The 16159-nt window shown below is 48.1% G+C and overlaps 1 protein-coding gene across 3 annotated transcripts in view; it reads right to left on the bottom strand.

The window, feature by feature from the left end:
* CACNA2D4 (calcium voltage-gated channel auxiliary subunit alpha2delta 4) overlaps positions 1–11047 on the bottom strand; it is a 118486-nt gene extending 107439 nt beyond the window's left edge. For all 3 annotated transcript variants that reach the window (XM_069965013.1, XM_069964980.1, XM_069964985.1), the window contains exon 1: positions 10852–11047. In XM_069965013.1, the coding sequence (XP_069821114.1) occupies positions 10852–10961 (110 nt within the window). In that variant the 5' untranslated portion in view covers positions 10962–11047. The remainder of the gene's footprint in view (positions 1–10851) is intronic.
* Positions 11048–16159: the final 5112 nt, after the last annotated feature.

Here is a 16159-nt window from a genome sequence, read left to right as displayed (position 1 = left end):
GGAGGAACAATACTCCACGGTTTCCTGTGCTCCATGTTGTACATTTCATTCTCACTTTGCACATTACGGGGGTGGGGGACATATTAAAGTGACGGACCATAAAAGGAACTTCCAGAGCAACATATATAAACAGCGGCAGACGGCGGCACCAACCAGGATGACCGGAGACTCATGCCACAGTATATATTATATCCCATCAATCACTGACCACCAATGCCCACTATAGACTCACCTGGTATACAGCATCTAGCACCTATAGCAGACACACTGTAATGGGGGTCACCTGCTGCAGACACACTTATGGGGGTCACCTGCTGCAGACACACTTATGGGGGTCCCCTGCTGCAGACACACTTATGGGGGTCCCCTGCTGCAGACACACTGTTATGGAGGTCAACTACTGCAGACAAACTGTTATGGGGTCACCTGCTGCAGACACACTGTTATAGGGGTCCCCTGCTGCAGACACACTTATGGGGGTCCCCTGCTGCAGACACACTTATGGGGGTCCCCTGCTGCAGACACACTGTTATGGGGGTCCCCTGCTGCAGACACACTTATGGGGGTCCCCTGCTGCAGACACACTGTTATGGAGGTCAACTACTGCAGACAAACTGTTATGGGGTCACCTGCTGCAGACACACTGTTATGGGGGTCCCCTGCTGCAGACACACTTATGGGGGTCCCCTGCTACAGACACACTTATGGGGGTCCCCTGCTGCAGACACAGTGTTATGGGGGTCCCCTGCTGCAGACACACTGTTATGGGGGTCCCCTGCTGCAGACACACTGTTATGGGGGTCCCCTGCTGCAGACACACTGTTATGGAGGTCAACTACTGCAGACACACTTATGGGGGTCACCTGGGGCAGACAAACTGTTATGGGGTCACCTGCTGCAGACACACTGTTATGGGGGTCCCCTGCTGCAGATACACTGTTATGGGGGTCCTCTGCTGCAGACACACTGTTATGGGGGTCCCCTGCTGCAGACACACTGTTATGGGGGTCCCCTGCTGCAGACACACTGTTATGGGGGTCCCCTGCTGCAGACACACTGTTATGTAGGTCAACTACTGCAGACACACTTATGGGGGTCACCTGGGGCAGACAAACTGTTATGGGGTAACCTGCTGCAGACACACTGTTATGGGGGTCCCCTGCTGCAGACACACTGTTATGGGGGTCACCTGCCGCAGACGCAATGTTATAGGGGTCACCTGCTGCAAAAACACTTATGTGCGTCACCTGCTGCAGACACACTGTTATGGGGGGGTCTATGGCAGACACACTGTTATGGGGGGGCACTTGCTGCAGACACACTGTTATGGGGGTCACCTGGGGCAGACACAATGTTATGGGGGGTCACCTGCAGAAGACACACTGTTATGGGGGTCACCTGCTGCAGACACACTGTTATGAGGGGGTCTATGGCAGACACACTGTTATGGGGGGGCACTTGCTGCAGACACACTTATGGGGGTCACCTGCTGCAGACACACTTATGGGGGTCACCTGCTGCAGACACACTGTTATGGGGGGTCCCCTGCTGCAGACACACTGTTATGGGGGTCCCCTGCTGCAGACACACTGTTATGTAGGTCAACTACTGCAGACACACTTATGGGGGTCACCTGGGGCAGACAAACTGTTATGGGGTCACCTGCTGCAGACACACTTATGGGGGTTACCTGCTGCAGACACACTGTTATGGGGGTCCCCTGCTGCAGACACACTGTTATGGGGGTCCCCTGCTGCAGACACACTTATGGGGGTCACCTGCTGCAGACAATCTGTTATGGGGGTCCCCTGCTGCAGACACACTGTTATGGGGGTCCCCTGCTGCAGACACACTGTTATGGGGGTCCCCTGCTGCAGACACACTGTTATGGGGGTCACCTGCCGCAGACGCAATGTTATAGGGGTCACCTGCTGCAGAAACACTTATGTGCGTCACCTGCTGCAGACACACTGTTATGGGGGGGTCTATGGCAGACACACTGTTATGGGGGGGCACTTGCTGCAGACACACTGTTATGGGGGTCACCTGGGGCACACAATGTTATGGGGGGTCACCTGCAGAAGACACACTGTTATGGGGGTCACCTGCTGCAGACACACTGTTATGGGGGGGTCTATGGCAGACACACTGTTATGGGGGGGCACTTGCTGCAGACACACTTATGGGGGTCACCTGCTGCAGACACACTTATGGGGTCACCTGCTGCAGACACACTGTTATGGGGGGTCACCTGGGGCAGACACACTGTTATGGGGGTCACCTGGACCAGACACACTGTTATGGGGGTCACCTGGAGCAGACACACTGTTATGGGGGGGGGGCACTTGCTGCAGACACACTTATGGGGGGGGGGGTCACCGGGGGCAGACACACTGTTATGGGGGGGCACTTGCTGCAGACACACTTATGGGGGGGGGTCACCTGGGGCAGACACACTGTTATGGGGGGGGTCTACGGCAGACACATTGTTTTTTGGGGGGGGGTCACCTGGGGCAGACACACTTATGGGGGGGGGTCACCAGAGGCAGACACACTGTTATTGGGGTCACCTGTGGCAGACACACTGTTATGGGGGGCACTTGCTGCAGACACACTTATGGGGGGGGTCACCTGGGGCAGACACACTGTTATGGGGGGGGGGGGTCACCTGGGGCAGACACACTGCTATGGGCGGGGGGTCACCTGGGGCAGACACACTGTTATTGGGGGGGGGGGGAGGGTAACCTGCAGAAGACACACTGTTATAGGGGTCACCTGCTGCAGACACACTGTTATGGGGTCACCTGCTGCAGACACACTGTTATGGGGGGGGGGGTCACCTGGGGAAGACACACTGCTATGGGGGGGGGGGGGTCACCTGGGGCAGACACACTGCTATGGGGGGGGGGGTCACCTGGGGAAGACACACTGCTATGGGGGGGGGTCACCTGGGGCAGACACACTGTTATTGGGGGGGGGGGGGGTAACCTGCAGAAGACACACTGTTATAGGGGTTACCCGCTGCAGACACACTGTTATGGGGGTCACCTGGGGCAGACACACTGTTATAGGGGGGGTCACCTGGGGCAGACACACTGCTATAGGGGGGGTCACCTGGGGCAGACACACTGCTATAGGGGGGGTCACCTGGGGCAGACACACTGCTATAGGGGGGGTCACCTGGGGCAGACACACTGCTATGGGGGGGGGGTCACCTGGGGCAGACACACTGCTATGGGGGGGGGGGGTGTCACCTGGGGCAGACACACTGCTATAGGGGGGGTCACCTGGGGGCAGACACACTGCTATAGGGGGGGTCACCTGGGGCAGACACACTGCTATAGGGGGGGTCACCTGGGGCAGACACACTGTGCCTGGTGCTGCTGGAAGCGCGATGCTCTGCAGCCATAGGCTTCCTGTGTTGCTAGGCTGCGTGTGATGCCAGTTGGGTTGTGTGTGCGGCGCCCGGCACTGTGCAGGATGTAGGCAGTAAACAGCCGGTTCTTCCTCCGTCGCTGCCAAATTGTGTTTTTATTCTCAGATACATAAAAAAAACCTCAGCCCTCTGAAAAACAACTCAAGGAAACATGGCGTACGGCGGGGAAGAGGAGCAGAAGGGGTTAACACTGCGCCAGGTACGAGGCATTAACCCCACAGGTGCTGGAGGATGCCAGGCTAAAGCTAACAACAAGCGGGGGACAGGTGGTCTGCTGGGAGTTGTAGTGCGGTAACATCTGGACAGTCACAGATTGTGTCCCCCCCGCTCTACAATACAGAGCGCTGGAGCTGTCACTCCACAACACCGCCAGGAATTTAAGGGTTAACTCCGAGAAGTAAGTGGGTGTCCCTCCCCCCATTAACAGATTGGCACCTAGACTAATATATGTTAACCCTTTACTATGCCTGGAGCGTTATCAGAGGAGCGGCTGATATCAGTCACATATGGGAATTACATCATATTACATATAAGACTGATATCAGCAGCTCCTCTTATAACGCTCCAGTACTGATATAACCTCCTATTACATCATATGTGACTGATATCAGCCGCTCCTCTTATAACGCTCCAGTACTGATATAACCTCCTATTACATCCTATGTGACTGATATCAGCCGCTCCTCTTATAACGCTCCAGTACTGATATAACCTATTACATCATATGTGACTGATATCAGCCGCTCCTCTTATAACGCTCCAGCACTGATATATCCTCCTATTACATCATATGTGACTGATATCAGCCGCTCCTCTTATAATGCTCCAGCACTGATATAATCTCCTATTACATCATATGTGACTGATATCAGCCGCTCCTCTTATAACGCTCCAGTACTGATATAATATGTGTCTGATATCAGCCGCTCCTCTTATAACGCTTCAGCACTGATATAACCTCCAGGCATTACATCATATGTGACTGATATCAGCCGCTCCTCTTATAACGCTCCAGTACTGATATAACCTCCTATTACATCATATGTGACTGATATCAGCTGCTCCTCTTATTACGCTCCAGTACTGATATAACCTCCTATTACATCCTATGTGACTGATATCAGCCGCTCCTCTTATAACGCTCCAGTACTGATATAACCTCCTATTACATCCTATGTGACTGATATCAGCCGCCCCTCTTATAACGCTCCAGTACTGATATAACATGTGTCTGATATCAGCCGCTCCTCTTATAACGCTTCAGCACTGATATAACCTCCAGATTATATATGTGACTGATATCAGCCACTCCTCTTATTACGCTCCAGTACTGATATAACCTCCTATTACATCATATGTGACTGATATCAGCCGCTCCTCTTATAACGCTCCAGTACTGATATAACCTCCAGGCATTACATCATATGTGACTGATATCAGCCGCTCCTCTTATAACGCTCCAGTACTGATATAACCTCCTATTACATCCTATGTGACTGATATCAGCCGCTCCTCTTATAACGCTCCAGTACTGATATATCCTCCTATTACATCCTATGTGACTGATATCAGCCGCTCCTCTTATAACGCTCCAGTACTGATATAGAGACTGTAGGAGGGGGATCTGTACTTCCTGTCATCCAACTTATTAAAGAATATTATCGCAGCTTCCTCCCAGGAAATGATAACAACCCAATTGCAAAGACACCTATGTCTCTTAATGATGCATGGCAAATGGTAGGTATCCGGTATACTGTGGGCAGGTGTGGGGCATACTATGGGCAGGTATTAGGTATGCTGTGGGCAGGTGTAGGGTATGCTGTGGGAAGGTACAGGGTATACTGCGATCAGGTGTCGGGCACACTGTGGGCAGGTGTAGGGTACACTGCGATCAGGTGTCAGGCACACTGAGGGCAGGTGTCGGGCACACTGTGGGCAGGTGTAGGGTACACTGCGATCAGGTGTCAGGCACACTGAGGGCAGGTGTCGGGCACACTGTGGGCAGGTGTAGGGTACACTGCGATCAGGTGTCAGGCACACTGAGGGCAGGTGTCGGGCACACTGTGGGCAGGTGTAGGGTACACTGCGATCAGGTGTCGGGCACACTGAGGGCAGGTGTCGGGCACACTGTGGGCAGGTGTAGGGTACACTGCGATCAGGTGTCGGGCACACTGAGGGCAGGTGTCGGGCACACTGCGGGCAGGTGTTGGGTATACTATGGGTAGATAATGGGTATACAGTGGTCAGGTACTGGGTATACTGCGGGCAGATAATAGGTATACTGTGGGCAGGTATCAGGCATACTGTGGGCAGGTGTGGGGCATATTGTGGGCAGGTACTGGGTATACTGCGGGCAGGTGTTGGGTATACTATGGGTAGATAATGGGTATACAGTGGTCAGGTACTGGGTATACTGCGGGCAGATAATAAGTATACTGTGGGCAGGTATCAGGCATACTGTGGGCAGGTATAGGGTATACTGTGGGAAGGTGTCAGATATACTGTGGGCAGGTATTGGGTATACTATGGGTAGATAATGGGTATACAGTGGTCAGGTACTGGGTATACTGCGGGCAGATAATCGGTATACTGTGGGCAGGTATCAGGCATACTGTGGGCAGGTGTGGGGCATATTGTGGGCAGGTACTGGGTATACTGCGGGCAGGTGTTGGGTATACTATGGGTAGATAATGGGTATACAGTGGTCAGGTACTGGGTATACTGCGGGCAGATAATCGGTATACTGTGGGCAGGTATCAGGCATACTGTGGGCAGGTATCAGGCATACTGTGGGCAGGTGTGGGGCATATTGTGGGCAGGTACTGGGTATACTGCGGGCAGGTGTTGGCCACTCTGGTGTCTATACAATGCAGCAGATGGCAGGAGAGCTTTTCTGTTTGGGCTGGCGCTTGGTGGCAATGCTGCAAACTTCTAGGAGTTGTATGAGATCAGGAGGAGACGACTGTGCCTGGAATTCCCTTGCATCAACTTGAGCTGCAATACCAGATACAACCACACACATCAGCGGCGCTGTTTCCACAGATCTCATTTTCCCCCTGGCCTCTGCCATGCTGTGGAGTCGTCATGTGACATCTCCTCCTGGCATCAGGGCCATCAAACCCCCCCCCCCCTTCCCCCCCCCCCCCCCTTCCCCCCCCCGAGGAGCCCCCAGGAGCCCCCGCACTAGGCCCAGTGCTGTACAGAATCAAGAGGGAGGAGGATGGTCTGTTATATTATGCTATATGTGTGACTACAACTCCCAGTATATACTACTAACTGGCACAATATGCAGCACACTACAACTCCCAGTATACACTACTACCTGGCACAATATGCAGCATACTACAACTCCCAGTATATACTACTACCTGGCACAATATGCAGCACACTACAACTCCCAGTATATACTACTAACTGGCACAATATGCAGCACACTACAACTCCCAGTATATACTACTACCTGGCACAATATGCAGCATACTACAACTCCCAGTATATACTACTACCTGGCACAATATGCAGCACACTACAACTCCCAGTATACACTACTACCTGGCACAATATGCAGCACACTACAACTCCCAGTATACACTACTACCTGGCACAATATGCAGCACACTCCCAGGCACACTACAACTCCCAGAATGCACGTCTAGTCAGCTGATGTGTTAACCTGCGGCTATAGTAATATACAGTTATATAGTAATATACAGAGGTATAGTAATAGATATAGAGGTATAGTAATATACAGAGGTATAGTAATAGATAGAGGTATAGTAATAGATAGAGGTATAGTAATAGATAGAGGTATAGTAATAGATAGAGGTATAGTAATAGATATAGAGGTATAGTAATAGATATACAGAGGTATAGTAATAGATAGAGGTATAGTAATATACAGAGGTATAGTAATATACAGAGGTATAGTAATATACAGAGGTATAGTAATAGATATACAGCTATAGTAATATACAGAGGTATAGTAATAGATATAGAGGTATAGTAATAGATATACAGCTATAGTAATAGATATACAGCTATAGTAATATACAGAGGTATAGTAATAGATATACAGCTATATTAATATACAGAGGTATAGTAATAGATATAGAGGTATAGTAATATACAGAGGTATAGTAATAGATATAGAGGTATAGTAATATACAAAGTTATAGATATAGTAAGTGGCTGGCACAGGTCTGGGGGCATCTAGGCAATGAGAATAGAGGCAATATAGATATAGATAGCAGGGCAGGGTAAGACGCTGGCAATCAGCTGAGATGAAGTAGTAAGTGGGCGCAGGAGATAGTACAGGAGGTGACTGGCAGAGGTGGAGGACAATGTGGGCACAGATAGGTGGTTACCTGGGCAAGGTAAGACGTCAGTAGCTGAGGTCAGCCAGGTGGTGCTGTGGGTTACTGGCACAGAGACAGGGTATATATGGGGGTATATAAAGGAATGGGGGCTCATAGTTTTGGCATACAGATACATAGGGTTGGGGTATCTAGGGGGCATTTAGGTAGGTACCAAGACAAGGTAGTAGCTAGTATATAGTACATGGGGCAGGGGTGGTAGAGTGGCACTATATAGATAAATGGGGCAGGGGTGGCAAGGGGGCACTATATAGATACATGTGGTAGGGGGCACTATATAGATACATGGGGCAGGGGTGGTAGGGGGGCACTATATAGATAAATGGGGCAGGGGTGGGGGGGCACTATATAGATACATGGGGCAGGGGTGGGGGGCATTATATAGATACATGGGGCAGGGGTGGGGGGGGCACTATATAGATAATTGGGGCAGGGGTGGTAGGGGGCACTATATACATACATGGGGCAAGGGTGGTAGGGGGCACTATATAGATACATGGGGCAGGGGTGGTAGGGGGCACTATATAGTACATGGGGCAGGGGTGGTAGGGGGCACTATATAGATACATGGGGCAGGGGTGGTAGAGGGGCACTATATAGATACATGGGGCAGGGGTGGTAGGGGGCACTATATAGATACATGGGGCAGGGGTGGTAGAGGGGCACTATATAGATACATGGGGCAGGGGTGGCAGGGGGGCACTATATAGATACATGGGGCAGGGGTGGCAGGGGGCACTATATAGATACATGGGGCAGGGGTGGTAGGGGGTACTATATAGTACATGGGGCAGGGGTGGTAGGGGGGCACTATATAGATACATGGGGCAGGGGTGGTAGAGTGGCATTATATAGATACATGGGGCAGGGGTGGTAGGGGGCACTATATAGATACATGGAGCAGGGGTGGTAGGGGGTACTATATAGATACATGGGGCAGGGGTGGCAGGGGGGCACTATATAGATACATGGGGCAGGGGTGGTAGGGGGGCACTATATAGATACATGGGGCAGGGGTGGCAGGGGGGCACTATATAGATAAATGGGGCAGGGGTGGTGGGGGGCACTATATAGATACATGAGGCACTATATAGATACATGGGGCAGGGGTGGGGGGGGCACTATATAGATACATGGGGCAGGGGTGGGGGGGGCACTATATAGATACATGGAGCAGGGGTGGTAGGGGGCACTATATAGATACATGGGGCAGGGGTGGGGGGGGCACTATATAGATACATGGAGCAGGGGTGGTAGGGGGTACTATATAGATACATGGGGCAGGGGTGGCAGGGGGGCACTATATAGATACATGGGGCAGGGGTGGTAGGGGGGCACTATATAGATACATGGGGCAGGGGTGGTAGGGGGCACTATATAGATACATGGGGCAGGGGTGGTAGGGGGCACTATATAGATACATGGGGCAGGGGTGGAAGGGGGCACTATATAGTACATGGGGCAGGGGTGGGGGGCACTATATAGATACATGGGGCAGGGGTGGCAGGGGGGCACTATATAGATACATGGGGCAGGGGTGGTAGGTGGCACTATATAGTACATGGGGCAGGGGTGGAAGGGGGCACTATATAGATACATGGGGCAGGGGTGGTAGGGGGCACTATATAGATACATGGGGCAGGGGTGGTAGGGGGGCACTATATAGATACATGGGGCAGGGGTGGAAGGGGGCACTATATAGTACATGGGGCAGGGGTGGGGGGCACTATATAGATACATGGGGCAGGGGTGGTAGGGGGGCACTATATAGATACATGGGGCAGGGGTGGTAGAGTGGCACTATATAGATACATGGGGCAGGGGTGGTGGGGGGCACTATATAGATACATGGGGCAGGGGTGGTAGGGGGCACTATATAGATACATGGGGCAGGGGTGGTAGAGGGGCACTAAATAGATAAATGGGGCAGGGGTGGTGGGGGGCACTATATAGTACATGGGGCAGGAGTGGTAGGGGGGCACTATATAGATACATGGAGCAGGGGTGGTAGGGGGGCACTAAATAGATAAATGGGGCAGGGGTGGTGGGGGGCACTATATAGATACATGGGGCACTATATAGATACATGGGGCAGGGGTGGTGGGGGGCACTATATAGATACATGGGGCAGGGGTGGTAGAGGGCACTATATAAATACATGGGGCAGGGGTGGTAGGGGGCACTATATAGATACATGGGGCAGGGGTGGGGGGCACTAAATAGATAAATGGGGCAGGGGTGGTGGGGGGCACTATATAGATACATGGGGCAGGGGTGGGGGGGGCACTAAATAGATAAATGGGGCAGGGGTGGCAGGGGGGCACTATATAGATACATGGGGCCGGGGTGGTAGGGGGGCACTATATAGATACATGGGGCAGGGGTGGTAGGGGGCACTATGTAGATACATGGGGCAGGGGTGGAAGGGGGCACTATATAGATAAATGGGGCAGGGGTGGTGGGGGGCACTATATAGATACATGGGGCAGGGGTGGAAGGGGGCACTATATAGATAAATGGGGCAGGGGTGGTGGGGGGCACTATATAGATACATGGGGCAGGGGTGGGGGGCACTATATAGTACATGGGGCAGGGGTGGTAGAGGGGCACTATATAGTACATGGGGCAGGGGTGGTGGGGGGCACTATATAGATACATGGGGCAGGGGTGGTAGGGGGCACTATTTAGATACATGGGGCAGGGGTGGCAGGGGGGCACTATATAGATACATGGGGCAGGGGTGGTAGGGGGGCACTATATAGTACATGGGGCAGGGGTGGGGGGGCACTATATAGACACATGGGTCAGGGGTGGTGGGGGCACTATATAGATACATGGGGCAGGGGTGGGGGGCAGTATACAGATACATGGGGCAGGGGTGGTGGGGGGCACTATATAGATACATGGGGCACTATATAGATACATGGGGCAGTTGTCAGACATATCAGGCTGGCAGCTCTGGAGATCTGGGGGCAGCTGGCACATTTGAGGGGCAGCTGTACACAGGGGGCGAACATTCTCAAAGTCTGAAGTGAGACTCACGTGTCCGGGGGGATCTCCGTCCTCCTCTTGTGGTCGGGTCGGGGCCCCGCACATCCCCGCAGCAGCATCCACAGCAGCAGCGCCCGGCAGCAGCAGCGTCTCCCCCACATGGTGCCCCCCGGGCTTCAGGCCATGGGTGGGCGACACTGGGCAGCGCAGACCCCGCACACAACTTCTCTGCTCCCGGCTCAGTCTCGTCTCTGATCTCAGATAATCTGCACGATCCGATCCACGGATTACAGCCGCCCAATCCGGTCCGATCCCCGCCCCCCCGGGCGCCGCTGCCGCCCCTCATCTGCCTAATGGGATCTACACACAGCAGCAACGTGTCCCCACTATCGCGATATACACAGCAGCTATATACAGGGCACCGCGATATACACAGCAGCTGTATACAGGGCACCGCGATATACACAGCAGCTGTATACAGGGCACCGCGATATACACAGCAGCTATATACAGGGCACCGCGATATACACAGCAGCTGTATACAGGGCACCGCGATATACACAGCAGCTATATACAGGGCACCGCGATATACACAGCAGCTGTATACAGAGCTAGTATATATGGTACCCAGGAGCCAAGAACATACAGCAGAGAGAGCCCGGAGCGACTATACCTCTCATCATCCTCATCATTATACAACATAAATCAAACAGCTCCAACCCCAGAGCATGTGATATACAGTATATACTGCAATCCCCACAGAACAAGGACTAACACTCCACAGCCGCCTATATACAGGAATATACTACTACAATACTGCTCCTATATACAGGGATATAACTACTATAATACTGCCCCCTATATACAGGGATATAACTACTATAATACTGCTCCCTATATACAGGAATATAACTACTACAATACTGCTCCTATATACAGGGATATAACTACTATAATACTGCTCCTATATACAGGGATATAACTACTATAATACTGCTCCTATATACAGGGATATAACTACTATAATACTGCTCCTATATACAGGAATATACTACTATAATACTGCTCCTATATACAGGAATATACTACTATAATACTGCTCCTATATACAGGAATATAACTACTATAATACGGTTCAGGGAAGAAAAAGAGTGCTGCACCTCACACCTATGGCTGACACTAGTACCTCTCGGCTGCATAAAAAACATCAGAATTCTGTATGTGAATTGATCAAGCCACACTGCCCCATGTACCTCGTGCAGGTATCTGATACACATGGGTCCCTACACTAAGTCCACACTGTGCCGGTCAGTGACCACCACCCCCGCAGGCGTGCACAGTCAGGGAAGGGAGGCCATGGAACGGCCCTGTAACCCCCATGCCACAGGACCAGTCCCAAAAATGCCACACCAAAACCCAGCCAGCACCACCGGCGGAGGAAGCTGCCCCCAAACAGCACAAGTCTGGATAAGGTATTGCACTCACCATAGCTATCAAAGATAGAATGGGACAGACAGGAGGGATTAAAACCATGAGCACTCAGGTGTCTCCTGCTAACTGCGGTCATGTGGGTCTCACCAGGAGGAGTGCAAAACACGGAGAAAAGAGAGAAACAAAATACGGTTCAGGGAAGAAAAAGAGTGCTGCACCTCACACCTATGGCTGATACTAGTACCTCTCGGCTGCATAAAAAAACATCAGAATTCTTTCCTGAACCATAACTACTATAATACTGCCCCCTATATACAGGAATATAACTACTATAATACTGCCCCTATATACAGGAATATAACTACTATAATACTGCTCCTATATACAGGGATATAACTACTATAATACTGCTTCCTATATACAGGAATATAACTACTATAATACTGCCCCTATATACAGGGATATAACTACTATAATACTGCTCCTATATACAGGGATATAACTACTATAATACTGCTCCTATATACAAGGATCTAACTACTATAATACTGCCCCCTATATACAGGGATATAACTACTATAATACTGCTCCTATATACAGGGATATAACTACTATAATACTGCTCCAATATACAGGAATATAACTACTATAATACTGCTCCTATATACAGGGATATAACTACTATAATACTGCTCCTATATACAGGGATATAACTACTATAATACTGCTCCTATATACAGGAATATCACTACTATAATACTGCTCCTATATACAGTAATATAACTACTATAATACTGCTCCTATATACAGGAATATAACTACTATAATACTGCTCCCTATATACAGGAATATAACTACTATAATACTGCTCCCTATATACAGGGATATAACTACTATAATACTGCTCCTATATACAGGAATATAACTACTATAATACTGCTCCTATATACAGGAATATACTATAATACTGCCCCCTATATACAGGAATATAACTACTATAATACTGCTCCCTATATACAGGAATATAACTACTATAATACTGCCCCTATATACAGGGATATAACTACTATAATACTGCTCCTATATACAGGAATATAACTACTATAATACTGCTCCTGTATACAGGAATATAACTACTATAATACTGCTCCTATATACAGGAATATACTACTATAATACTGCTCCTATATACAGGAATATAACTACTATAATACTGCTCCTATATACAAGAATATAACTACTATAATACTGCTCCTATATACAGGAATATAACTACTATAATACTGCTCCTATATACAAGAATATAACTACTATAATACTGCTCCTATATACAGGGATATACTACTATAATACTGCTCCTATATACAGGGATATAACTACTATAATACTGCCCCCTATATACAGGAATATAACTACTATAATACTGCCCCCTATATACAGGAATATAACTACTATAATACTGCTCCTATATACAAGAATATAACTACTATAATACTGCCCCTATATACAGGAATATAACAACTATAATACTGCTCCTATATACAGGGATATAACTACTATAATACTGCTCCTATATACAGGAATATAACTACTATAATACTGCTCCTATATACAGTAATATAACTACTATAATACTGCTCCTATATACAAGAATATAACTACTATAATACTGCTCCTATATGCAGGAATATAACTACTATAATACTGCCCCTATATACAAGAATATAACTACTATAATACTGCCCCCTATATACAGGAATATAACTACTATAATACTGCCCCTATATACAGGAATATAACTACTATAATACTGCTCCTATATACAGGAATATAACTACTATAATACTGCTCCTATATACAGGAATATAACTACTATAATACTGCCCCTATATACAGGAATATAACTACTATAATACTGCCCCCTATATACAGGAATATAACTACTATAATACTGCCCCTATATACAGGAATATAACTACTATAATACTGCTCCTATATACAGGAATATAACTACTATAATACTGCTCCTATATACAGGAATATAACTACTATAATACTGCCCCTATATACAGGAATATAACTACTATAATACTGCCCCTATATACAGGAATATAACTACTATAATACTGCTCCTATATACAGGAATATACTATAATACTGCTCCATATATACAGGGATATAACTACTATAATACTGCTCCTATATACAAGAATATAGATGAATTGCAACAAGAATTTGGATGATTTGCAGGATGTTTGCTCCTCGGAGATAAGTAAAGTCTCCTTTATTGTTATATGGCGGTAAGTTGGATACACAATATTCAGGGTCAGGCGGTTGTTTATAAGTTATAATAATGGTGCTGTTACTATGGGTTGTATTATTATATCTATGGTATCTGATGCTCTGAACAGCGCCCCTAGTGGACACATCTCCACAGTTCAATCACTTTCCATCACTTGGAGGTGAGATGGATCTGATGCTGTGACTGATGCGGCACTTAGAGGGTTAATGGTGAAGCCATTATAGGGTGTCACCCACAGATCAATGTAATCTGACAGTGATGGACAAACAGCCGCGTCCAAATCAGCAAGATTCAGCGGAGAGAGAGCGCCCACTCAGCACAACGCCCGCACGGGGGGCAAAAAACCAGTCACATCTCCTGTGTGATCAGCCCATTAAGGTCTATGGCCACAGGGGTCTGGGCACCGAACCCCGAAACACAACCCCATAAATTTATCCCTACTCCACCTAACTGCAGCTGGCACAGTCACCCATATAGATCCCCCAGAGATGGCTGGAGGAAGGGGGTCACCCCTGAGGAAGGGAGCTGGGATCCTAGAAACCTGTAGTAGCCCATGAGGAGTGAGGGGTACACAATCACTGGCAGAGCTGGGGCGCAGGGGGGTGCAGGTCCTCTGCATACACAGTAGCCTGGCAGTCACTCCATCACTAGACCCAGCCTGAAGCCCTTGAAGGTCCTAGGCCAGATATGGGGCACCCGTCCACCCAATTACTCATCAGTCTTCTCTTCTTTTTTATTTAAGGGTTGGAGCAGGAAAATGGCTCCAGTATAAGATAAATAGATAGATAGATAGATAGATAGATAGATAGATAGATAGATAGATAGGAGATAGATAGATAGATAGATAGATAGATAGATAGATAATAGATAGATAGATAGATAGATAGATAGATAGATAGATAGATAGGAGATAGATAGGAGATAGATAGATAGATAGATAGGAGATAGATAGATAGAGAGATAGGAGATAGATAGATAGATAGGAGATAGATAGATAGATAGATAGATAGGAGATAGATAGATAGATAGATAGGAGATAGATAGGAGATAGATAGATAGATAGATAGATAGATAGGAGATAGATAGATAGATAGATAGATAGATAGATAGATAGATAGATAGATAGATAGATAGGAGATAGGAGATAGATAGATAGGAGATAGATAGATAGATAGGATATAGATAGATAGATAGGAGATAGATAGGAGATAGATAGATAGATAGGAGATAGATAGGAGATAGATAGATAGATAGGAGATAGATAGATAGAGAGATAGATAGATAGGAGATAGATAGGAGATAGATAGATAGATAGATAGATAGATAGATAGGAGATAGATAGATAGATAGATAGATAGATAGATAGATAGATAGATAGGAGATAGGAGATAGATAGATAGATAGGAGATAGATAGATAGGAGATAGATAGATAGGAGATAGATAGATAGATAGATAGATAGATAGGAGATAGATAGATAGATAGATAGATAGATAGATAGGAGATAGATAGATAGATAGATAGATAGATAGATAGATAGGAGATAGATAGATAGGAGATAGATAGATAGGAGGTAGATAGATAGATAGATAGATAGGAGATAGATAGATAGATAGATAGATAGATA

The sequence above is a fragment of the Dendropsophus ebraccatus genome, chromosome 1, assembly GCF_027789765.1.
Source record: "Dendropsophus ebraccatus isolate aDenEbr1 chromosome 1, aDenEbr1.pat, whole genome shotgun sequence".
Classification (NCBI taxonomy): Eukaryota; Metazoa; Chordata; class Amphibia; order Anura; family Hylidae; genus Dendropsophus; species Dendropsophus ebraccatus.
Note: the sequence above shows the minus strand (reverse complement) of the source record. Positions and strands in the feature narration are given on the sequence as shown.